General features: G+C 38.3%; 1 protein-coding gene across 3 annotated transcripts in view; it reads right to left on the bottom strand.

Annotated features, from left to right (window-relative positions):
* The window catches only part of TBCK (TBC1 domain containing kinase), a 145285-nt gene extending 120358 nt beyond the window's left edge, over nucleotides 1–24927 (bottom strand). Inside the window, exons 1-5 of one of the 3 annotated variants that reach the window (XM_084756861.1) lie at nucleotides 24696–24927; nucleotides 20115–20336; nucleotides 13562–13634; nucleotides 3630–3744; nucleotides 1197–1270 (exon numbers count right to left, since the gene is read on the bottom strand). In XM_084756861.1, the coding sequence (XP_084612987.1) occupies nucleotides 1197–1270; nucleotides 3630–3744; nucleotides 13562–13634; nucleotides 20115–20307 (455 nt within the window). In that variant the 5' untranslated portion in view covers nucleotides 20308–20336; nucleotides 24696–24927. Of the gene's footprint in view, nucleotides 1–1196; nucleotides 1271–3629; nucleotides 3745–13561; nucleotides 13635–20114; nucleotides 20337–23020; nucleotides 23118–24695 lie in introns of those variants that run through there. The other 2 variants (XM_084756860.1, XM_084756862.1) reach the window with 2 other exon arrangements.
* Between the last annotated feature and the right edge of the window lie 174 nt (nucleotides 24928–25101).

The raw sequence follows: 25101 nt of genomic DNA, 5'->3' as shown, positions 1-25101 counted from the left end.
TGCAACAATGTGAGTAAGGTTTCTAGGTTAGATAACAATGTGTCAATGCTGGCTTGCTCATTTTCATCATTGTTCTGAAGGTATGCAAGAAAAGTCATTATTGTGTACTATAAGCTTAAGTTTTAGAAATCCAGGCCGAATATGTCTACTGTTAGACCGTCAACAGAAATATCAGACATACACAGATTCAATCACAGAAAACAAGAGACATTTAAATACAGTGAAATGTTAACATGGAGAAGCGGAAGGATGTTCAGGAATTACTTTTATTTTTGTTGAAAATACTGTAAACCTAAAGAGTTACATTATGAAAATGTTTCCAAGGAACCTTCAATAATACAAGTCTCTATCAGAAACATGTATCCAGATGTGGCAGGAAATACAGTCCATTCATTTTTTTGGAGGGCAATGTAGAGCTGGAATTTCACACTGGAAGCAATGAAATAAACAGACCTCTTCAAACATACTCTTTATGGAATGTATCCCATTACCTCCAATATCTATAATGAATTAACTTGAATTTAAAAATACAATTTTATCTTAGAGAACAAGGAATTAAACAAACATAAAACATAAAATTAAAAGCGCAACAAGTGATGTTTTTTCTGTCCATAAATGAACAAATGCTACAGTTAGGAATCTGGTCAGCGTGCACTCTATTGCCAGTTTTTTGAGCACCCCCTGGCCAGGCCACAAGGGAGGAGGATGCACTCAGTCCTGATGTGATCTGATGAGCTGCGGTGGGTGGAGCTGGGGTGGGTGAGTGGGATTTCCCCTTTCTGAGAAATAAGGGAGAAGGGATGGGGAAAGAGGAAAAGAGGGTGAGACTGGGAGGAGGAGAGAGGGGGTTATGGTCAGGATGCAAAGTGAATAAATAAATTAATTAATTTTTAAAAAGAATCTGGTCAGCTTTCTTACCATAAACAACTTAATTCTAAATGAAATGCAATAATTAAGAATATCATAAGGTAAACAAGGCAATGACTTGTGACTCTTTGTGCTTATTATATTAAAGAACAATTCAGCAATCTTTGCGATACTGGGAAAACATTGTTTACTTGTCAACAAAGTATAAAAAAAAACCTAAGATGTAGTAAGAAAAGCTGTTTTCATGTCAAAACTCACTAACTAGATATATATTATCAAAGTTCATCAATGTTAAGATAGAATTTAAAATAGAGATAGACAACCCTTACCCTATTGGGAAATCGACATCATCACCATGAGCTGTCATGTGATAAAGCCCAAATTTAGCCAGTTTAATATGACCCTACAATGAAAAGAGAAAATCACTATGAAATATTTTAATACAATCACCAAAGAAAGTCATCACTATATGTTTTATAAACAATATATATAATATTTTTAAAGATTTCCTTATATGTGCATATATGCATGTCTTACTGTATGCTACCAGGTGCCCGGATATACCAGGAGATGTCATCAGATTCCTTGGAACTACAGTTAGAGGCAGTCATGAAAACTGCCTGCTGTGATGGTAGGAAACTGGACTCAGGTCCTGTGGACAGACAGGTAGCAACTGTTTTTAACTACCAAGCCATCGCTCCAGTAACATACATAATATTTTACAAAAAGACTACTATTTAAGAACTTGTAAAATACCATGATTATACACAGAGTCATCTGGCATACATAGTATGCTTTACACGCATTACATATGCATAAATGCTTGTAAATGCATGTGTACTATAGTGTATACTAATACTATCAAAATGTCTGGTCAGGGGCTGGCGATGACTCAGGGTTATAGAGCACCTGCTGCTCTTGCGGAGGACGCAGGCCAGTTGCTAACATTCTTATAGCTGCAAACTACTACCTGTAGTTCCAGATCCACAGGACCCATCCCCTCATTTGGTCTCTGTGGGCATCAGGTTTGTGCATGGTGCACAGATAAACATGCAGCAAAAACACCCAAAAAGTAGTATATAAAGTAAAATTAAATGTCTTTTTTAAAAGGTAAAATCATGTCGCTCACACTATTAAGGCACCAAGACTTTCTCTTAAAGAAAAAAGGCAAAGGTTGTCTTTTTTTTTTTAATCCTTGACTATTATGTTGAATAGAAATTTTGCAATGGAATTTTCCAGAGACATGCAAAGACATTAGTTGTGAAATAGTAATTCTTAGTGTGAAAAATTCATAGTTATAAAAATCAAGATTTTCATTAACTTGTTTGATATCTAGTTTTGTTTGGTTTTTGTTTTTGTTTTATTTTGGCTTTTGGTTTTTCAAAACACAGTTTTTCTGTGTAGCCTTGGCTATCCTGGACTCACTTTATAGCGCCCAGGATGGCCTCAAATTCACAGTGATGTGCGTGCCTCTGCCTCCCTGCGTGCTGAGATTAAAATATGTGCCACCTTACCTGGCTCTAGGTATCTTTTTACTGTTAAAGACTAACAATAATAGCTACTAATGTGAGCTCAATAAAAAGTTAAACATAAGTTTTATATCTCTTAAAAAGTTCCTTTTTTTTTTAAGGCTTGGGTTTTCTTTTTGTAAAGTTGACCTTAGACAAGGTTTGTCTAGTCAGCATGACACGTTGTACTTGAGAACACCCTGGTTTGGCTATCAGTCAGACTGCTGTGAGCCTGAAATTAATGAGTGTTGCTTGCTCCGTGATTTTTAATCCCATAGAATAGCCACATTAAACTTTGAGGCTCAGAGAATAATTATATAGAAATTAGTGTCTCCTAAGTTACCCAGAAGCAGTTTCTACAGCTATGGGAAAATTAAATTATGATTATTCATAAAATATGCCACTTTGCTACCCATTAGTGTAGGAGGGGTTTTACTACATTATTAATGCCCTGTGAGATTTCTAAATAGAAAAGAAGTAATCCCACAGCAAAGGGGGCTAGATATGAACAGATGGCAAATAAGATCTATGCAGCAAGAAAGAAGGAGGAATAAAGATGTAAAATAACATGGCTGTGCTTATGATAACAGCATTCCATAGGAACGGCTGACACTGTTGTCTTTCCATCAGTCCCCTGACAGGCGGGGCTGCCTTGCCAAGCCACAGGGAAGAAGGTGTGCTCAGTCCTGATGCAACTTGATGTTCTGGTGAGGATTGGCATGGCGGGTGGGGAGGCCCATCTGAGGAGGAGGGGAGGGGGTAGCAAGAAGAGAGAGGGAAAGTGGGACTTGAAGGAAAGGAGGGATGAGGGTACAATGTACAGTAGTAGTAGTAGCAGTAATAATAATAATAATAATAATAATAATAATAATAATAATAATAATAATAATAAAAAAGATGTAAGTAACTCAAGAGGAGGAACAAGCTGGGAACTCATTGGATATATGCTTAGTGGTTTCTTTGATCTAAGAGCTATCAAGCTCAATTCACATAGGGCACAGCCCTTTAATAGAAAAGTGAGGGAGTGGAGAAAATAAAGTACAAAGCTAGAAACTAAGCTGTAGCATAGTAAAGAATAATCCATGGTTATGTCAAAAACTGTCCTTTTCATCTGCTACAAATCTATCATTTGCATATGGTCATTAAAATATTCTGAAAACATGTTGTTAGTCTATGTTCCTCTGAATAATGGAGGATTTCAGGAGTTTTCATTCTCAAGCAACATAAAAATATCTATTACTGGCTGAAAATTACCTTTCGATCCAACAGGATATTGTGAGGAGACAGTGCCCGGTGGACTATGCCATGCTTGTTCAAGTATTGCAAGCCCTCAAGAACCTCAAACGCTATGCACAAAACTTTTGAATAACTGAAAGAAAACAAAAAGTCAAAGATCAATTACAAAGTAAATACAGAGTCTGTTTTAAGGAGTAAAATTAAACATAATAAATGCATTCAGATAGTAATGCTTTACTGTACCTCTTCCATTCAGAGAAAGTATTAACAGGTACTTCTTTAAAAATATCTACTTCTACTTATTTCATATTTTTTATTATAACAAAACTGATGTGATATAGAATCCTACAGTTTGGACTACAATAAAAATCATCTTTGTTTTCCCAGGAAAGATTTTAATTTGAGTAGTATACACTATTTATAGCAGAATGAGATGCATTTGCCACTGACAGGTTTAGTATTTATCAGTTGTATTTTCAAAATATCTGGAACAAATCAATAAAACCCATGTATCATGTACAAACAAAAACAAAACAACTAAGTCCATGAAAATAAAATACATTTTATAATATAGACATTACATATTTCCATATCAACTCATAAAACATTTCCAGTAATTCATAATTTATTAAACACTCACTTTAATTCTTCACCTATCCTATGGAAGCCAATCTCACAGAGATGCCTTTTTACCCCGTCTCTCTTTCTTCCACTCTTTGTCCCTTAGTTTCTTCTTCTTCTTCTTTCTTTCCCCCCCCCCTTTTGTTTTTTCCAGATAGAGTTTCTCTGTGTAACAGCCCTGGCTGTCCTAGACTCATTTTGTAGATCAGGCTGGCCTTAAACTCACGGAGATCCACCTGCCTCTACCCCATGAGTGAGTTTCTTTTATATTGAAAAGTACAAAGAAATCATTCAATTCAACATTCCAACTACCAATATTAATATTTTAATAGGAGGTTTTTTATAACCATGTTTTATTTTTAAATTTTAGTATCTGAAAACAACCATAAAAAGTAAATTTTAAAAGAGCTATAAACTCTGAGGCAATATTGGAGGTTAGATGAAATCATTGTTTTTGTTTTGTTTTGTTTGTTTGTTTTGAGACAGGGTTTCTCTGTATAACAACAGCCTTGGTTGTCCTAGAAGTCGCTTTGTAGACCAGGCTGGCCTTGAGATTTGCTTGCCTCTGTCTTCTCAGTGCTGAGATTAAAGGCCTGCTAAATCATTAAGAATTTTTAAGTGGGAATAAAAACATTTTAAAAAGGGGAAACAGCAGGTAACTGATGATGATTTACACACACCAACTATTATGTTAAATATTAATGGTGCTACTTAACAACTAAAAGATAAGACTTGTCACATCTGATAAGAAGAAGATCGAATAACAAATCAGTGGTTACCATAGACTACAAAGGATTATACTGGAAAGCTTGAGAGTACTGGAATTGTTCTACTTTTTAGTTCTGATGAGGCATTGTTTATCACACTAGTTTACCTATACATTTACAGGGTGAATTATAAGCTATGAGGATTAGACCTCAATTAAACTTACTTAAAAATAGTAAGCTCAATAACTTTTCTTTAAAAGTTATTATTAAAACTTGACCCTCTTTCCTAAATTACAAGTACAAGAAAGAGCAAGAGATTAAAAGACTTTACAGTTCTCTTCTCTTATGTCACTTGTATTGATGTTGCTCCCCACAAGGACCATAGATTAACAAAGCCCTTGTACCAGGCATGAGAAACCTTGTATGCTGTTGGTGAGGGTAGTCCAAGTGACTCCCTAAACAATATGGGCTCAGCTGTTTCCCTTGAATGCCACTCCGCAGTCGAAGGTAAGCTCCTATTGCTGAAGAAATAGTGTACTTGGAACCCAGGACTTGGATCATTAGGGCTGGAGCTAACATGAAGGTCCTGTGTCAGCTGCCAAAGGAGGGGCACATTTATAGTCCTACCTAGCTGTGACACTCCCATGAACCACAATGGCCAGCGTAGCAATGATCTGTCTAAGTGGACATTAAGGACCACTCAATGGGAGGAGAACCATGTCTAGTGCTAAAAACTTAGCCAATGTCCCAGGACTGGTGAGGCCACGGATCTTAGAAGAGACTACCACCACCCCCTTGTTAGACCAGCATAATTCTTTAACTACATTCTAAAAGATATCCTTATGCCACGAGATAAGTGTGGCTCTCTCAAAAAACCTCTCTACAGCAAATAGAGACCATTATAGAAACTAGATACAACACAGCGATTGGAGACTTGGCCCCAATGGATACATACACAGCATAGCCTCTGCACCTATGGCTCAAAGAAGACTTCTAAGGAGGAGGATGAAGAGTTGAGTCACAATCCCAGGAAGGCTGCTGTGAGACTAACTTAGAAAGGGCTTCATAAGCAAGACTTGAACAATGACAGTATCAGTAGACACACTAATGAGGAGGGAGGAAAGTCTCACAGGGTCCCACCCCAAGACAAAGAATTACAGGCTGAGTGAGAGAGGGAGAGTTAGCCTCTCACAGAGATGAGTGCCCTTATTAATTATCTAATATAATTTAGTCAGCTCTGAAATTATATACACACAAATAACAAAAATGCCCTCAGCATTTCTGTGCATATATTTATATATAGCAGTAATAATTACAAATAGAGGCTATCAGTTTTAAAGTGAGTTATAGGAGGGGCTGGAAGGAGAAAAGGAAAGGGAGAAAGTGATGTAAATATATTTTAATTAAAATGTTCAAAAATATTTTTAAGTGAAAAAAACTTAGTTTAGGCATCTATTTGGTTCTGTAACTTAACTTTGGCTTCTCTTTTTATTCTTGGTGTCTCCCCTCCAATGCCTTCACTTCCTTCTTTCACAGCACGCGTGCGCGCGTGCACACACACACACACACACACACACACACACACACACACACACACACACACACACACCTTCACATTACACAGCTGATTCTCCACATGGGAGGCACGGGGAGGGATTGCTGCTGAACCTGACATGCACTCTGGAGCCCAAGATTTGGTCTCTGCCCCTTGGCAGGGCAGCCTTGCAGGCACACAGAGGAAGGGGATGCAGGCTATCCTGATGAGACCTGATAAGCTGTGGCCAGACAGTGGGGTAGGAGGGCCCCACTATCAGAGGTCTAGGGGTGGAGAATGGGGCAGAAGAAGGAGGGAGGGTAGGAATAGTAAGATGAAACCAAGGGGATAACAATTAGGATGTAATGTCAATAAATTATAGTAAAATGTATATATAAAAATTAGTGCTATATTCATCAGTGACACTAGGGGTCCTCAGCTGCACAGTATTTCAATACAGATTTCTTTTGGAATCAAATCTTTACCATGATTGTTTTTCATTAAACCAGTTTTGAAATAGCTGAATACAGAAGACTTGTTCTACTTCCTGTAGTGTCTTTTTATGAATTGAGGTGACATTAGATTTGTATGTCAAAAATACATTCATGTTAAAAATGAGTGGGAGTGTACATCAAGATAAATTTTATTCATAAATTTTTAAAAGCTAAAATTTATGAAGTTCTTGGCTACTGCTTGAGACTATAGAAGAATTATAAGTTAATGGGCTCAGTATCTTCAATTTAAATCAAACAGTAAATCAGACTTGCTTTTCTACTGTTTTATACAGTTACTGTTTGTTTAATTTTTAAAATTTATTTTGAAACAAATAGAAGAAAAAATATTATTGTTTAAAATACTTAATACAATGTTGAATGGTAATTCGGGAAATTTGTACACTTATTTTGGTTTGTAGTATTTTGGGGGGAGGGGAAGTGTTTGTTTTGAGGCAGGGTCTCACTACAAGGCTCTGCTGGTGTGAACTCACCATGTAGCCCAGGCTGGCACTGTACTCAGAGATCTACCTGCGTTTGCATCCTGAGTACTAGGATTAAAGGCTGCACTACTTGTTTTAAAGCTGTTTTTCTTACTATACTCAATAAGTTTGATGAAATCTTTTTTATGTAATATAATTGTAATGTAACAGTAAGATAAAATATCTAATAGGTAACATATTACAGTTTACTTGACCATGTACAGTACAAGGCAGGAGAGATGACTCAGCAAGTAATAGCACTGGTTGCCAGGCTTGGCATCCTCAGTTTGATCTCTAGAGTCCAAATGGTTGAAGAAGCAAACCAACTCCAACAAGCTGTTGGCTGACCTCTACTTGTGTACTGTGGAACATGAACCCCCTTTTCTCCACACACAGTTTAATCCCAAGTCAGAATCTTATCAATAAGATTCAGTATCACAGTGTAAGTCAGTACATTTAGGTTTCCATGCTATGGCTTGGAGTGATATGCCCCACATAGCCTCATGCATTTGAATCCCTGGTAACACTGTTGTGGGAGGTACAAGGACATTTTGCATATTGTGTCTAGTTGGGATACACAAGGCCACTGGAGCAGGGACTGGGAGTTATAAGTTGACTCCTTTACTTCCAGTTTGCCAAGAGGCAGGCAAGCACCCTCAAACTCCCCATAATAAGTCTTCCCCATAATGAAGAATTATGTGTCCTGATCCATCAGCCAGAACAAATCCTCCCTCCCCTAAGTCACTTCTGTCAGATGTTCTGTTAAAGCAACAAGACAATAACTAATATGGACTGCCAGTACCGCTAAGTGGAATCCCTCTGATGAGCCTGACCATGCGTTTCTGGGTCTCTGTAATTTGTAAGTTTAGAGTTACAGGCTAGAGAAGCCTGAGAATGCTATATGAAAAGCTTAACATGATTCTGATGGGCGTATTAAAGAGCAGAATACTGATAGGAATATGACCATAAAGGTTCTACTCATCAAGTTTCAAAGGGAACAAGCATTTTAGTAAAGGAATTAGTCTAGAACAGTGCTTCTCAACCTGTGGGTCACAATCCCTTTGGGGGTCCATTGACCCTTTCACAGGGGTTGCCTAAAACAATCGGAAAACACAGATATTTACATTATAACTCAAAATAGCAGCAAAAGTACAGTTATGAAGTAGCAACAAGCATAATTTTATGGTTCAGGTCACCACAACATGAGGAACTGCATTAAAGGGCCACAGCATTAGGACGACTGAGAGCTACTACCTAGAGGCCACTGATGCTACCCTCTGGCAAATCATCTGCATGCGTTCTTGTGTGCTGAGGACTTGAGTGAGGCTGGATTAACAACTAATGGACCACTTGTTTGGAGACTAGATAGCATCTGGGCTATGGTGTGGCTATACTCCCTGCATTTAGCCAGATTTACAGTTGCAGCAAGTTTAGAAGGCAGAGCTGAAAGAGGAGCCTAAAGATGATGCAAAAAAGTGTGGTTTAATGAAGAAAGAAACATGAACCAAGTTACAGCCACAGACAAGGTGGGCACAGACAACACAGCTGTAACTGTTAAAGTCCCATTAATGAGAACTCCTGCACTTTCTTTACACTTTTCACGGAGAAAACTGGAAAGAGTCCTTAAGAATAAGATCTCATTCATGTACAGATTTGGGGTATGAAACAGAACACCCACTTATAATCCATCCACGTGAAAGGACAGTGTCTAAAACATGGACCTTCCATGATGAACTATGAGAAACAATTGCCTAGCAATGCATTTTCTGAGATGCACCAAGGTGGCACAACAAAAATGGTCTAAAGGGGCCAGGCTGTATTTTAGCAGCAGCAGCAGCAGCAGCAGCATTTGCCGTCATCCTATGGCGGAACTTGCGCAGGCATACAGAATGCAAGAGTGAGATAGCCACTGAGGTTTGTCCTAGAAGAACCTTAGGTGGACCGAGGTGTTGGGTGGCAGGGTTGTAATCCTTGCAGTGAGGCCTTGAGAGGTTATGTGAAGAGGACAGTCAAGCTTGTGGTGCTATGTAGGCCTCAGCAGATGCTAAACTTGCCAGTAATGTGGTACATCTTCAAAGGAAACTTCTAGGTATCAAGTAAAGCCAATGCAAGAGAGAGAGTGCATGCATGCTGCTGGGGGAAAGGCCAGGGGCGCAGCAAGCAAGTCTATTGGCCTCTGATTAATGTCATGAGAAGGCCTCAGTGCGGATGGAGGTACAAGGTGTAATGTTTGTCCTGGGGTGCTTCAGTCTATGCTTTTTTTGTTATTTTCTCATCCTTTCTCTTTGGAATGGTTTGCTTACTCTGTGCCAAACTGTGGAAGTAACTTTAAAATACTTTTTGGATGGAGCTCACAATCTGGAATCTCAAAAGACTTTGTTTAAGCAGTATAACTTGGGTATTTTTGAAGTTGGAATAAATGCGTTTTGCATTAGGAGATAGTCATTAGTTTAAATACCTGGTTCCTAGCTGGTATAACTGTTTTTTGGAGTCTATAGGAATAACCAGTGACATAATGACTAATATATAACCCTGCAATACTTAGCTAAAGGTGTAAACTAAAATAAGTTTCTGATGAGATTCTTAGTTTCATTTCCTGATGCTGTGATAACATACTCTGACAAAAGCAACTACAAAGAGAAAGAGTTTTTCTGACTCCCGGTTCCAGATTTTAGTCCATTGTGGCAGAAAAGTCACAGAGCCTGAGAGAACTGGCCATGTTACATCCACAATCAAAAGAGGATGCATACATGCTAAAACTTGGCTTGCTTTTGCCAGTCTTATAGAGTCTAGGACTCCAAGCCCAGGGAATGGTGGCACTCACAGTGAGTGTGGACTCTTACACCAACTATTATAACTAAGATAATCCTACACAGACACTCTCAGAAGCCCTTGTCCCATGTGATTTTAGATTCTTTTAACTTGACAAATAAAGCACCAAATTCCCTCAGGTATCTGCAATCGATCAGATTGTAAGAAATAGAGGTCAGGCAAGAGAGCCAGAGGTCAGGGCTGCTGAGATAGATTGGGAAATCATTCATGTAGAAGTGTTAACTAATACCACACGTGCTATTTCCTCAGGTCAATGATCCGTGATATTTTGAAAGGCCACTGCATAAGCCAAAACACACGGACTGTCAACAAACCAAGGGGGAAACAATTCTAGACTGCGTAAGTTCGGTATGTTTTTTTTTCACCTTACAAAATCTTAATTATTTCCATATATATTTTCCTTTGGTTAAATTTTGTTTTCAGCCTGAGGTAAAAAGCTAAAGGAGAGGAAACAGATGAAGTACAGTTAGCTACTGTATGATATAAAAAAGAGAGAGGAAAAAAAACTACTGATTAATTCTCAAATAATATTGCAAATATATAATCTGCTGTCCTAAAAGAATCTATCCTCTCAAGATAAAAAAGGTCCTTTAATAAATAACTTTTCAATATTTATTAGTTTACAAATTCAGAATCACAGGACAGAGTGTTTTTTAATGCTCTTACATATGCTCATATATTTGGAAGTCTTTATTGGAACACATCACTTATTTAACAGAAATTTTATAGGAAGAAATCATTTTAAGATTTATTTTTAAAAGTTATGTATCACGTGTGTACCTTTCTGTGGGTATGTACACGTGAACACAGGCGCCCATGGTGTCCAGAGAAGGGCGGGCCTGGAGCTGGAGTTATAGGTAGCGGGGAGCCACCCAGAATGGGTACTGGAAACCAATCTTGCCTCCTCCACAAGAGCAGTGCCTGTTTTTAACCACTGAGCCACCTCTCCAGCCCAAGAAGAAATAGTTTCTAAAACTGAAAGAGAAGAATGTCTTTGACTACCAAATTCATGTATCTATGCTAATTTGAGCTACTCATTTTTCCTCAGTTTTACATGTTTTGAAATGAACTTTCACAAATTAACTACCAAAGAATATTTGTAGAAAGCATAAAAATACTTCCTGTGTGTCAAAGATGTTAGGTTGGACATATTTTACAACTCAGAATCACATTACTTTAAAATGACTGAAGTTACAAGCTGTAAGTCTGGAATGTTACTAACTGATGATGATATACAACAATGGGAAATCAACTTTCCAACTTGAACACTAGGCAGTTTTACTTCTCAGCAAATAATTAATTTGTTAAGATCAAAATACACATGGAAAACATAGTCTGGTGTGATAAGAGGAGACTCTAGAATTTATATACTATGCTTGAAGAATGTTCCAAACTTATCTCGCTTCAGTCTGTAAATTTACAAGGTGATGAATATGCAGTAAGCAGCAGCTAACAGCCAGGGACCTACTGGGCGGTGAAAGCAAGACCCAGACACACATTTCTCCTTTAAAGATTTCAAGGCCTTTGAAGAACACATGATACTGTTTTGTTATAGTAGATGTGAGCATTTAATAAATTAACAACTTTGTCTGAACTCCCCAATTTACTTGACGTAAAATAATCAACAAAACAGTGTTCTAATATATCTGTGAGAATAAAGCCACCATTCAATAAGGATGGGCACTTTTGTTATCAGTGTTCTCGTTTTTAAAATGATTTCTAAAAACGATTTTTATTACTATGACACAGACATACCAAAATCTTTCATTCTGGCATAAAATTTTAATCTTACAGAAAGTATCTATGAAAGCATTATTGTAAATACCACACATAACAGCAAGATGTTGAACATCTTCCCTAATATTAGAAACCAACGAAACATGACCATCAATATTTGCATTTGATTATCCAGCAAAAGTCCAATTTTGTGAACTAGATCAAGAGGAAAAAAGAACCAATCATATAATTTTTTTGGAAAGAAGTATAAAGATATTTTAGTTAAGGATAATATGGTTGTTTACATAGAAAATCTTAAGGAATCTGTAAAAGAACTATTTGCACTAACAATGAATTTAGCTTAGTGAGGCCATAGGAAAGAAAACCATTATTAACAAAACTGTTATTGATGACCAACAAAACAATGGAAAATAAAAAACAATTTCATACACAGTCACTATCAAGCAAGATTTCCAGGCCTGAATTTAACAACAGGTGTGCTATTGCTGTCTGCAAATGTTTGAACCAGCCAAGAAAGGCCCAGGCCCATGTGACAGTCTTGTGTAATGGTGGCAGCCTTGAATGGTTAACGTCAGTCCAGCAGCTCATATGCGTGGAAACACTGGACAACTCTCATGGCAACCTGTTATTTTGAATGCTCTACAGTTTCTCTGAGGACACCCCAGCGGGTACAAGCATGGCTGAATTCAAGTTTCAGACAGGACCTTTCCAGACAGCCACGAGCCTGGGAAAGTGGAAGTCTAGAGAAGACAAGCTTCAGGGAGCTTACATGCCCTACAGTTATCTTTACCTAGTCCAGAGGGGACCAGCTTGCCTGGTGGCCCTGACCTCAGGATAGTTTGTAGCTTTTCCTTGTATATCTCTGTCCCTTGCCACCCTGTTTGAGAACTCCCCAGGTTCAGAGGGATGAAGCCAAAGATCATAATGTCATAAATATGCATGGTAAATAATTTTTGTTAGTTTAATGCATGGTAAGTAATAGTTGTTAGTTTGTTAACATTAAATTTTTATGATTTTAAAAAATAAATTTGAGCAAATCCATGAAAAATTCATAGTGTACATGTAATAAAAATTAGATAGCACACTGCTTCTGGCTAAGAAAACATAAATTTACTGAGTAGCTGTAATAACTGCATTAAATGTTAACATTAAGTTCAGCTAAGCCAGGATTACTACCTCTGCCTCTTTCTCAACATGGTCTTTACTTAACAAAATTCACTGTTCACATGGGACTATCATTGTAGACTGAGAAGCTACCATTGCCCCACTTCAGGAAAATAATCTTGGCTAGTGGAATAAATTCACAGAACTAAGATGTCAAGGTTTCATATATGTACAGTCCATTGAGGAATTTTTTAAAGTAATTTGTAGAATGTTAACACTGAAGTTCTGTGAAGCCTGTGAATTAAAGTTCCCAGGTAAAAACCTACACTGGATGCTATCGTTATACAATTTAAAAAGAAACCAAAGGCCTTCAGCTTCTAGTAAAATGCTTCTTTGTTTGTTAATTTCCACTTTTCATGTCTCTGTCACGTATTCACAGTACCTCACAGGCTTTCTTTCCCGAAGCAGGTCTTCCAAGCTCCGCTCACAGTGTTCAGCCACCACTACCAGCCTTTCTGAGAAGAACAAAGCAAATGCACTGTATATTTAATATACTTTAACAGCAAGAACATCTCTCTCTAAAGTTACGAACATATAACACAAGAATAATATTTTAAAGTACTATTTATTTTCTCCGTACATATGTATAACTAGTCTTCCTTAATTCTATCTGGCCCCTCCCTCTGTCTCCTCTATATTTTAGCACCCCACCTACCAAAGCTGAAATGGTCCCATCCTCTACCCATAATTCATTAGTGTTCTTACTGTGTCTTCTCCTCACCTACTACTCAGTACTAATGATGAAAAATAACTACATTTTATCTAAACCCTGGAACTCTCTGGAACTGCAGGCATTTAGAGACCATCTTTGGCTTCAGCATAAAAGCCCCTGTCCAGCTAGATTCAGAGCTCAGTTGGTAGAGCGCTTCCCAAGACGCACAGAGCCCTGCACTGAATCCCCAGCACTTCATAAACCAGGGTAGTGGCACATGTCTGGAATTCCAGCACTGAAAGGTTGCAGGGCAGACAAAGACTTTCAAGGCCACCCTTCAGGATATAGCAAGTTAGAGGTCAGCCTGGGATATACCAGACCCTTGTCCAAACAAACAAAACAAACAAAAACTGTCACTTGCAACACAAGAGAAAAGAGAATATGCATTTTCTCCTTCTCAACTCACACACTGAATCCTGCTATTTCTATCTCCAATTGCTTCCAGAGCTGCACAGTTTATTCTGTCAACTGCAATCTGGCTCTAAGCCACATTATCTCATTAGGATTCCACAACAATCTCTGAACTGTTCTTTTCACCTAAATTAGGATCCTCCTCCCACATATTTCACACTGACGCCCAAGTGATAAATACATCTCAGTAAGAAACTCCTCTGGTTTCTACTATATATTTATTTGATCAGCTTTTGAGCACTCTCATCCTTTGGGTAATTACACTTGGGTTCTCATGTCTGAAATAATCTTTATCTTAACCTTTTAAAGAACTTCTGCATTACATTTATTTAGTGGTGTGTGTGTGTGTGTGTGTGTGTGTGCGCGCGCGCGCGCGCGCACGCACGCACGCATGCTCATTTAACTGTGTACACACAGAGGTGAGAACAACTTGCAGGAATCACTTCTTCCCTAACATCCTGTGGGTCCTAGGCATCAAATTCAGGTTGTCAGGCTTGGTGGCAAACACTTTACCTGTTGAGCCATCTTGATAGCCATTTTTCAGAAAGGATACATTTTAGGTTCTGTGTGTAAGCAGTTCATGTAACATGTGTGTCAGTCTGCGCATGCCAGATGTGCATTCGGAGGTCAGAGGACAACTTGTGGAAGTCAGTACTCTCCTTCCAGGGTTCCAGGGATCAAACTGAAGTTATCACCTTTCCCACTTAGCCATTTTCCCAACCCTCTTAATTTCAGCCTTTTATCTCTTGTTATATAATATAGTGCTTAAAAGCAGACTATTTGTCTGAGACTCAAACACTTACTTTACTATTCATTAGCAAATGAACTGGAAAATGAAATTTACTAATCTTGTTGTTCCAGTTTCTTCCACAGAGAAAGAAAATAATGCCCACATCACAGCATTGTGATGAGGGTGAAATGAATTCACATATATTTAGGACTGCAGATGAAAACAATAATGCCTTTACCACAGCACTGTGATGATGAAATGAACTCATATATAAATAGGACTGAGAATAGTTTCTGGCACAGAGCCAGCATTGTTAGCTTTTACTGTTGTTCAAGACTCAGGCTTCAGTAAACATGACTTCTTCAAGGGTTTCCTGCTTTCCCAGAATTGACTCACTGCTCTCACACATGTACAGGTACTTTTCATTTGTATCACTTATGTAACTCTAAAAATTTGCATACATTTTAACTTAACGCCATTCTTCTCTACTTAGATAATACATTTTGTGATAGCAGGAACCACATTGGTCTTGTTTGGAACTGCAATAGTAGTGTCTACATTTCACCTAAAACATATAGGCATGTACTAACATTATATATGCTAAACTATGACAGGGCAAAACAATGCAGTGCTTCCTCCAGCCTGTATTCTTGCTGAGGCCACTTTAGATTTAATATTTCAAGTTTAGAATCTGATCTCCTTGATGAAGAATACCATAAAAATTACCCAACTCTATTCTAGGAACCCAAGGTCAGATCAAACTAACTTATTTCAGCTTCTGCTAAACTGCCTTGCTTGTACAAACTTCCCCTCTAGTTAGCTGCTTATCTTAGCTTCTGTCACACTGCTTGCTTATTTGAAGCCCCCTCTCGCTCCACACCCCTTCCCGGTCCCCTCACCTCCTCTCCCACCCTGAATCTGCTGAATTGAATGCCAGGATGGACATGGTTTTCTCAGGGATACATCTAGGTCCCTGAATACCTGGGTATAGTCTCAGACGGCTGGAATACAGACTGGGTATAAATTGTGTCTGAGTGACCATTTCTGGGGGGCTCCCCTTAACAAAAATTTTTAATTAGAGCAGAGGCAAAATGGGTTCATTAGACTGAAAACAGTCATCTAAACAGGTCTGTTCTGTGTTGAAAAGTTCATGGTTATGTTCTAACTAGATACAATGCCTTAGTAGTACTGAAGTTAATACACAGCAAAATGCTAGAACTTATTAAAGTGTATTTATTTCATTAATCAATCATTTACAATGTGATATGCATAAGTATCTGTTAGAGACCTGTATACCATGTGGCATCAGGCTAAAAAATTTCAGTCCTCCTCCATGAACACCTTCAATGTCTGTAAAGGCTTCAAGATTCTATAGCCCTTGAAGCACTGTTTTAGCAATGTAGAGTGGTAGCCATTGGCAGAACACCAGCATTTCTTCCAGAGCTGAGGAGTATATACTGCAGCAATGTTTCCATTACGAACCTTTTCCCCCAAGAACTCATTAGAAACACTCATTCCAAAATTCTGGATCTGCCTGAAACTAGTTTCTGTTTATTATAAAAACAATCTGGCTGCACAGAATAAAATTTTTGGGAATCATAATGTGCCAAATAAAAATCATCAATATAGTGGCATTATTTATAAACAAGAAATACGCAAGGCTGGAGAAATCGCTCAGTGGTTAAGAGTGCATACTACTCTTCTAGAGGACCCATTGGGTGCCAGTCGCCCACGTCCAGCATTTCACAGCTGCCTATCACTCCAGCTCCAGGGGGTCTGAAGGCACCTGACTAATGTGTACATACCCCCACACAGACACACAAACATACATGTAACTAAAGTTAAGAAAAACATTAAAAATTAAAAACAAATGTGACATTAAAGGATTCTGAAAAGCATGAAATAATCTTCTTTTCTATCAAAATGCACTGGATGTGAAGCACACATGGTACATCTATTTAGAGCTGTGTGTTTTCAGTCAATGCAAAAATAACTGAAGACTAATCAGGAAAGATAACAGAGAAGTTGAATAAGGAAAAAGCAATAAAAGAGAGACCTGGGGTCCAGAGGGACAGCTCTGCGGATAGAGCCGCTTGCCAGGCAAGCCTGACGAATTGAGTTTGATCTCTGGAACTCACATAACTGTGGAAAGAGATAACCAATTCCATAACATTGTCCTCTGACCTTCCAAATGCATGCCACAGCACATGTGTCATAGTATGTGTATCCCTATTAATACAAGCATATCGTGCACACACATGCACACTAACAAAATGTAAACGTTCAAAACAGAAAGTTTTACTTTTTAATATAAAAAGATGGATCATGAATGTCTTGTAATATGGTGTGTTATCAACATTTAATTCCTGCATCATTCCTGTTCTTCACAGCAAAACTCAGTCCCTCAGAGACTAGCACATCACCTTCAAAATGGAATACTTAAGTCAATGTTTAAACCTTATGCCCACAAAGAAAAACTGATTTGCAAAAACTGCTGGTACCAGGATTCTGCAATGGTAGGCTTTAAAAGTTAACTATAGTCCTTAAGTATTCAAAAAACAGATAAATTATGAAATTGTATGAATGATTCGGGTTTCTAACCATGGCACTCTAAGAAACCTTACGCTAAATAATCTAGGTGTTCCTGACTGACAAGTTGAATGACCTTAAGAAAGAACTGAGGATTCCCTGAAAAAAGCAGCAGCCACAGCTCCTGGCCAAGAATTCAGTGTTGCTTTATAGCATGCTCTGTGGTTTGGGCTGGACTAGCAAGAGTCATGCACCTGAGCTCTTAGCTCATAATCAGTCAATCTCCTCACACGTGTGTGTGTGTGTGTGTGTGTGTGTGTGTGTGTGTGTGTGTGTGTGTTTGAGACCAGGTTTCTCTGTGTAGCCTTGGCTGTCCCGGAATTCACTTTGTAGAACAGGCTGGCCTCGAACTCAAGAGCTCTGCCTGCCTCTGTCTCCTGGGTGCTGGGATTAGAGGCATGTGCTACTGCTGCCAGCTACATAATCTCTTCATACACACAAACCCTACAAGTTCTTTCCTGTGATATAATTCTGACCATTACATACACTTAGGCTGAAATTTATAGGCCATAAGTGTGAGTAAATTATACTATGTCTTTAATAGTGTTGTTTATTTCATACTTGTTTCAAATAAGTCATTTGGACAGTTGTTGATATTATCAGTCTAAGCAGATGGGCTTATGATACAGGAATCTTTAGCATGTACATCTCTGTGATCCTTGGAGAGAGAACTGCTGAGCTCTTGGAGCTGGGAATTCAGGAAAAACAGAGTGACCACTGATATGATGGTCAGGACAGGAGACTAACCAGATTGCTGGTCGGGGTGAAAGGCCAGGGTGGTATATAAGGGTTTCTGACACTGATAACCAAATGAGGTTCACAGGTGAGAAGCTAGTTAGTGTGATCCTTACAAAGGAGTCGGTTTGTCACAGCCAGAAAATAATGTTTTCTGAATCAATCAATGAAAGGCAACTTTATACCATAAAAAAGCTCCAATAAAACAGCATTTTAAGGCCGGGTGTGGTGGCGCACGCCTTTAATCCCAGCACTTGGGAGGCAGAGGCAGGTGGATCGCTGTGAGTTCGAGGCCAGCCTGGTCTACAAAGGGAGTCCAGGATGGCCAAGGCTACACAAAGAAACCCTGTCTCGAAAAACCAAAAAAAAAAAAAAAAAAGAAAAAAAGAAAAAAAAAGCATTTCAATATCTGTAGGTATATTTATATTACATATATGTCTACATTCATGTGTACATACATATATATGTATATATACATATATATATACACACACACATGTGAGTATGAAAAATACAATCATTCACTACATAACTTCTATTCTTATCACTCTTTCTCCCATGTCTCTCCCTAAGTTTTCCAGGTATACAGTACAGCTTTACAGTACTAAGGGACCAAGCAGCCTGAATGATGTTGCTATGGCATTATTATAGACTTACAGTGACTTCTAAAAGTGGTCATCAACTAACAAAATTTATTATTGTATGTCTTAGTATTCTATCTTTTCTTATTTTCCTCTATGTGATCATGTTCTCTGTCTCATTTTCCTTATCTGCAAAACAACACTGTAACTGTTCCCAGCATATAGTAATATGGTAAAGATTTTTAATTGCTCTAAGTCAGTGGTTCTCAACCTGTGGGTTGTAACTCTTTTGCCAAACCTTTATCTCCTAAAATCCTTCCATTATGATTCATAGCAATAGCAAACTTATAGTTACAAAATAGCAGCAAAATAATTTTATAGTTGGGTGTCAGCACAACATGAGGAACAGTATTAAAGGGTGGCAGCATTAAGGTTGAGAGCTACTGCTATAGCAAATAGAATATTGCCTGATCCTTAATAAGAACTCCTACGAAAGCTATCATTACAGAAAAGAATATTCTGCTTATAGCCAACAAAACACAAATATTCTCAGAGCAAATACTTTTAAAAGAATGAACTAGCCAATTTCAAGAATAGTTTAGCATGCTTTTCAGAAAAAGAACGGAAAAGGATTTATAAAGGTCTTCACCATTAGGCACAAACACATGAAACAGATATTTTATAGAAAAAAAATGGTTGATTGTCACAAAGTATAAAGGCTTGACTTTCATGTATTTTTGTATCTCCAAATTATTTTATGTCAGAAAATCAAGTACTTTTAAGATAATCTGAAGGCACAGAACCCCAGGCTACCAGTAAGATTCCTAAACAATTTTAGTATGATAAGCATTGTCATCATCAGCATCTTCAGAACAGAGGAACCTAATTACACTATAACAATGGCAATGAACACTATTGTCACAGACATTGTGACAATACACTGTGACAAATGTTGGCTGTTCAACTATCTACTTTAGTTCTATTTTTTTTTTTTAAAAAGCAACTGCAACAATAAGAGAGTAATGACTTTCTTTCATTTTAAAAGTCAGTCAAATTTACCCTGAAGCATAAAAAGCAAGTTCATAACTGCATGTCAATAAATATTGACTCTGTATTTTAAATTGTGTCTATAATTGAGGCAGCGAACATAAAATACAAAAGAAAAATTAAAACTTACCATGCTTTCCCCTAGAAATATCCACATATTGGCACAGTCTGGGATGGGTGATGGTCTTAAGGATTTGAAAGCGACCTAAAATTTTGATGGAATTTGGTGTGAGAGGAAGTCCATTGCTTCCACAAACATCATGTGGAAGAGCTGAGGCAAAGAATGTAAAGGCACCCATTTCAGCATCCTTCAAAGGAAACATTTTTGGAGTCCTGAGTCCTCTAAGGTGATCTAGAAAACAAGAGAATTTAATGAAAGCCTAAGCCAACATTAATCCAGTACTTTCCTCACTTTAAAACTGATATACAGCTCAGGAAGAAAAGAAAATGCCATTCTAAACTCAACTATAAAAAAAAATCAAAGTTTAAAAATTTCAAGACAATATAAGAAATGCACTCAAGCATAAGTTTATATTGCAGCTGAAAATCAAATTCAAATATTTTCAATAACATAAAAAGGGAAAAGTTAGAAGATTTTATTGTTAAATTTCATTACACCTGCAGCTGGGGAGGGGTGTGTTGTTGCTCTGCTGTTGTTGCTTTGTTTTGATACAGGCTTCTCATCTATCCCAGGCTGGCCTCCATCACTGCCCATGAATCCCTAATCCTCCAGGCTTTACCTTCCAAGTACTTGCATACAGTTATGTGCCATCATGCATGGCCACATCTGTGAATTTTAAGTGTAGAGGAAATCTGCATCCTCTCTTACCTAAAGCCTGACTAACCTACTAAGTCTAGTTGAATGACTTAAGGATATGACTAGAAAGTCTGTATAAAAGAGCACCATTAGGAAAATAGAAGCAAAGCTGGGCTCAGTGGTGCACACCTGTCATCCAACACTCAGTGAGGCAGAGGCAGGCAGATCACAGTGAGTTTGAGGCAAGCCAGGCCTACAAAGTGAGTCTAGGACAGGCAAGGCTATACAGAGAAACCCTGTCTCAAAAAACCAAAAAAAAAAAAAAAACTTAAAAAAATTTTAAAGGAAAACAGAAGCAAGAATACAGTGTGTAACAGCTAAATTTGGGGCTTCACCTTTGAGAAGCTGAACAGCGCTAATCCAAAGTCAGAAGAAAGGTTGGAGTTAGAAGGGTGATGTGAAATTCTAAAATATTACATGAGTCATTTTGTCACCAGCTCCCCAATATACATGGACAGTGATTTATATTCTAAGTACAAAAGAAAAACAGATAAGAAAAGAAGGAAAAAGGAAAAAAGGGAACAGGGAAATGAAAAGGGAAAAGGGAAGTGGAAGAAAATCAAGTGAGTAAAATGAAACAATTATAAGTACAATAAACAGCGAGAAAGGGAGAAGATGGGAAGGTAATGAAAGAAAAAAAGGGAAAGGTGGAAGTCTTCAATTCAGGAATTTTTAATATGCCAGGTAAGTTTTAGCCATCCTAAAATGTGCAGTCAACAAGCTTCTCTATAAACATGAAAGACCATACAGCTGTCCTTAACTCCTAAGCACTGAACTAATGAGAACCATCAGGTGGTTTAGAAAAGACTACAGAATAAAAAGCAAAAATGATATTAACACACACACACACACACACACACACACACACACACACAAAGGGGGGTAGGGAGGGAGCACAGCTTTGGTTGACAGCTGAAATAATTTGTGAGAAATGAACAAAATTAAACTATATCTAGAGAGATTTGAGAAAATATTGTACTTATTATATAAATCAAGAGAATAGAAAATAGCACTTCATAAGAATAGAGACCAATAGATTCATGAGAAAATAAACAGATTCCTTGGTAATAAAGGAATCACACATGAAAGTTACATTAGAATTTATAGCTACAATGTAGAAAAATTAATATAACTTATCATCATGTACAATTAAAAAATTATCCACAGTGGCCCCAAACAGTTCAAGTTGGCATACATGAAGTACCCACACATTTCTATAGGATGTACTTAGTAAAACAGAGGGAATACTTCACACAAGACTTCAGTACGAATAAATCCAATATAGAAGCTATCCAGAAGAACTAAAGCACAGTCTGCTTCAACTAAACAAAAAGCTATTGAATTCTAAGGTACGTACATCTTCAAGGAGAGGGATGGGCTTTTATATGTCTAAGAAAAGTTGTGAAGACTTGTTGAAGGGCATGTCTATTTTCTCCAAAGAGAATATAAAAGGCAAGCAACAAAACAAGGGGATTTAAGATGGAAAAAAGGCTAAAAATATGTCTAAACATACAGTCTACAAAATCAAGCACACATACTATTGGAGGGAAAGAAAGAACTGGATTAGTTTTGATATTACAAAAATGCTCATGGGGTCATGACATTAAAACAAGAAGAGAACGTGACCTAGCATACTGAATGGGTCTGTGCTGAGAAATAATTACAAATTTCTATTACTGTGAACATTTGTTTTTGACACACAAATCAAGCAATACACTTGGAAGCTCTGATCACCCTTAACAATGTATAAGTAAAGGACCTGCTAAGGGAAAATGCCAGGTGTCCCTAGACTACACCAGGCACTATTGATAGCACTATTTGCTACACTACATCAGCTAATTAGTAATAGCTGTTTGTTTACACATGCCCCTTGTTTTCACAACTTAAAAGCCAGGTACTCATAGCCACATGAATTCCATAGCCAACCAGGAGAAAAACTCCACACTGCCTCTATCTGGTTTGGGCACCATATTGAGAATTCAAACACATTTGTGCTCCTTATAATAAAAAGAACACCTCCATTGGTGCCACCAGAAACAATTATGTCCAAATTAGGGGGGAATGAAGGTAGAGACTTAGTTTCCAGAAATCTCTCCCCCCTTTTTTATTGAAAAGTTTTGATGACAGCATGCATGCACACTGCTTTATATCCCATTCAAAATCCAGAACTTACACTCTTATAACCTGCTTAAACTCTACAGCCCTCCCCTGAGACCTACTTTAGTTCCTAGCATGATTGTAGCTCCTCTGTTAACACCAGCTCTTAGCATATCAGAAACCATTTTGACTCCAAGGCTCCATTTTGATTATAAGGTGAAATTAAGTTCAAGTTCTTAGGCACTATGTGCCTGAAAACAGGAGGGTTCAATGCTTGCTGCTTAGAATAAAACAATAGAAGGTAAATGCATGTTCTATTTGGAATAAAGATAAATGATGTTCTCTTAGAGTTAATGTTGAAAAAAAACCCTCTGTTTCTTACTCCCAGAGATCTGGAAAGCCCCTAAGAGCGCCCCTATCCTAAATTCCAGCCAATCAGCTTAAAACACTTTGTCTAGCCACCCAGTTACATTGTGCTCAGAACAAAATTCATTCTTGTGTTTAGCTAATCAAAATGGTGTAATGCTGCCCTCCCCCTTGCTTCCCACCTGGTTACCTGGTTGTTTCCTGATTATGGTTTTTCATATATATATATAGCCCGCCTTACAAGTAGACCAATGTCACAGTCTACTATCTGAATTCGAACCGTGGTCCTGACTGGTCAGTTCTTGTTCAGTGTTCAAATAAACTTGCATCAATCTGAATCTGGTGTTTGAGTGGTCAGAATGAAGCTATTCCTGAACCGTAACAAGACTAGCTCCGTAAGATCCATTAGAACACCATTAGATCCACCTCTGTGCACTGAGAGCTAAATAAAATCTTGCACAACGAATAGGCCTGCAAATTGGTAACACAGGTGAATTTGATTTCTGTGGCAATAAAAGGAAAGAGTCATTACCATTGTCATCTTAAAGAGTCAAAACATATTCTTAAAAGTGGATGTGAAAACAGTTATGATCATTATTCCGAATCTTGTGGAAACTGTGGGGTAGTTTAAGAACTCAGTAGTAAAAGGACTTGGATCTGAATTATTGAATAAATAGATCCCAATATACAAAAGTTATATCTTAATACCAGGCTTGAAGTTGTAGGAAGGTAACCGTGGCATTTTAATATCCAAATTTACAACAAATTACTGGATTTTCAGTTATAAATTTTAATCACATACAACTGAAAAATCAAACAAGTGAGAGTTTTTTTATGATTCAAAAAGATAAACCACGGGCAAGCATACATTTCATTATTGCTATACTTTTCATAAACCTTACAAAAATAGAGACAGACAGATACACAGACACACACACGCTCATACTTGGTGACTAAAAGAAAGTGGGGGGAAAAACACAAGATGAAAGCCATGTAAGCAGGCAGTTGGCTTGGAAAGTTTACTCGGGGAATGCTTTGAAATGTCTACGTTGCGTCTGATGGTTTTACAGCTGCTAAACTACTAAGGACCACAAATAAGACACACTCTTTCAATGAACAAGACACAATATAAACTCTGAAAGAGCTTGGAGAATGACCCAACTGAGTGGGAAATATCAACCAAAAAAAAAAAGGGGGGGGGGAGAAGACGTTGGTTTTATCCTAAGTAAAATCATTTTTTGCATTTCTAAGACTCTGTGAGCTTGTGCTTCAGGGGGAAGTAAGCTTGGAGACAAACGCAGCAGCAAGCAGGTCCACAGGTCGGTTCCACTGGCTGCTGCAGACTGTCCTGGTTATTAGCTGCACCTAATAAACCTCGAAGTTCCACAAGCCCCGCCCACTACCACACAGAACCCTAGGACATCAGTATACCTGCCTGAAAATGGGGGCGCAGAGATTAGGGGGATGAGCTTCTAAGCGCTGTGGCTGTGCCTGGCGGTGCTACTTAGTGGGCCATGCTCTGCAATTCAGGTGCGTCTACAAGAAGCCGCCTATGGGAGGTGACACCCGGAGCGACAAGCGGTCGCCCGCGCGGGCTGCTCAGGTTCACAGCTCAGAACCTGACTGGGAGGGCGCGTCCGGCTTCGCTGACAGTTCCCAGCATTCCCTCCCCATCCGCCTCCTCGGGTCGGCCACTACTCATGACGTCACGGCCGCGAGACGCAACCCCGAGGAAAGACCTCAATTTCCGGCGGCCCGTCCCTTGCCCAAACAGACCGCAAAATGTAGCGAGGGAGAAAGAGGAAAGGGAAGATTAGAGGGAGGACATAGAAAACGA

Source organism: Acomys minous (genome assembly GCF_964271855.1).
Source record: "Acomys minous genome assembly, chromosome: 14".
Classification (NCBI taxonomy): Eukaryota; Metazoa; Chordata; class Mammalia; order Rodentia; family Muridae; genus Acomys; species Acomys minous.
This window is presented reverse-complemented; position numbering and strand designations above follow the sequence as displayed.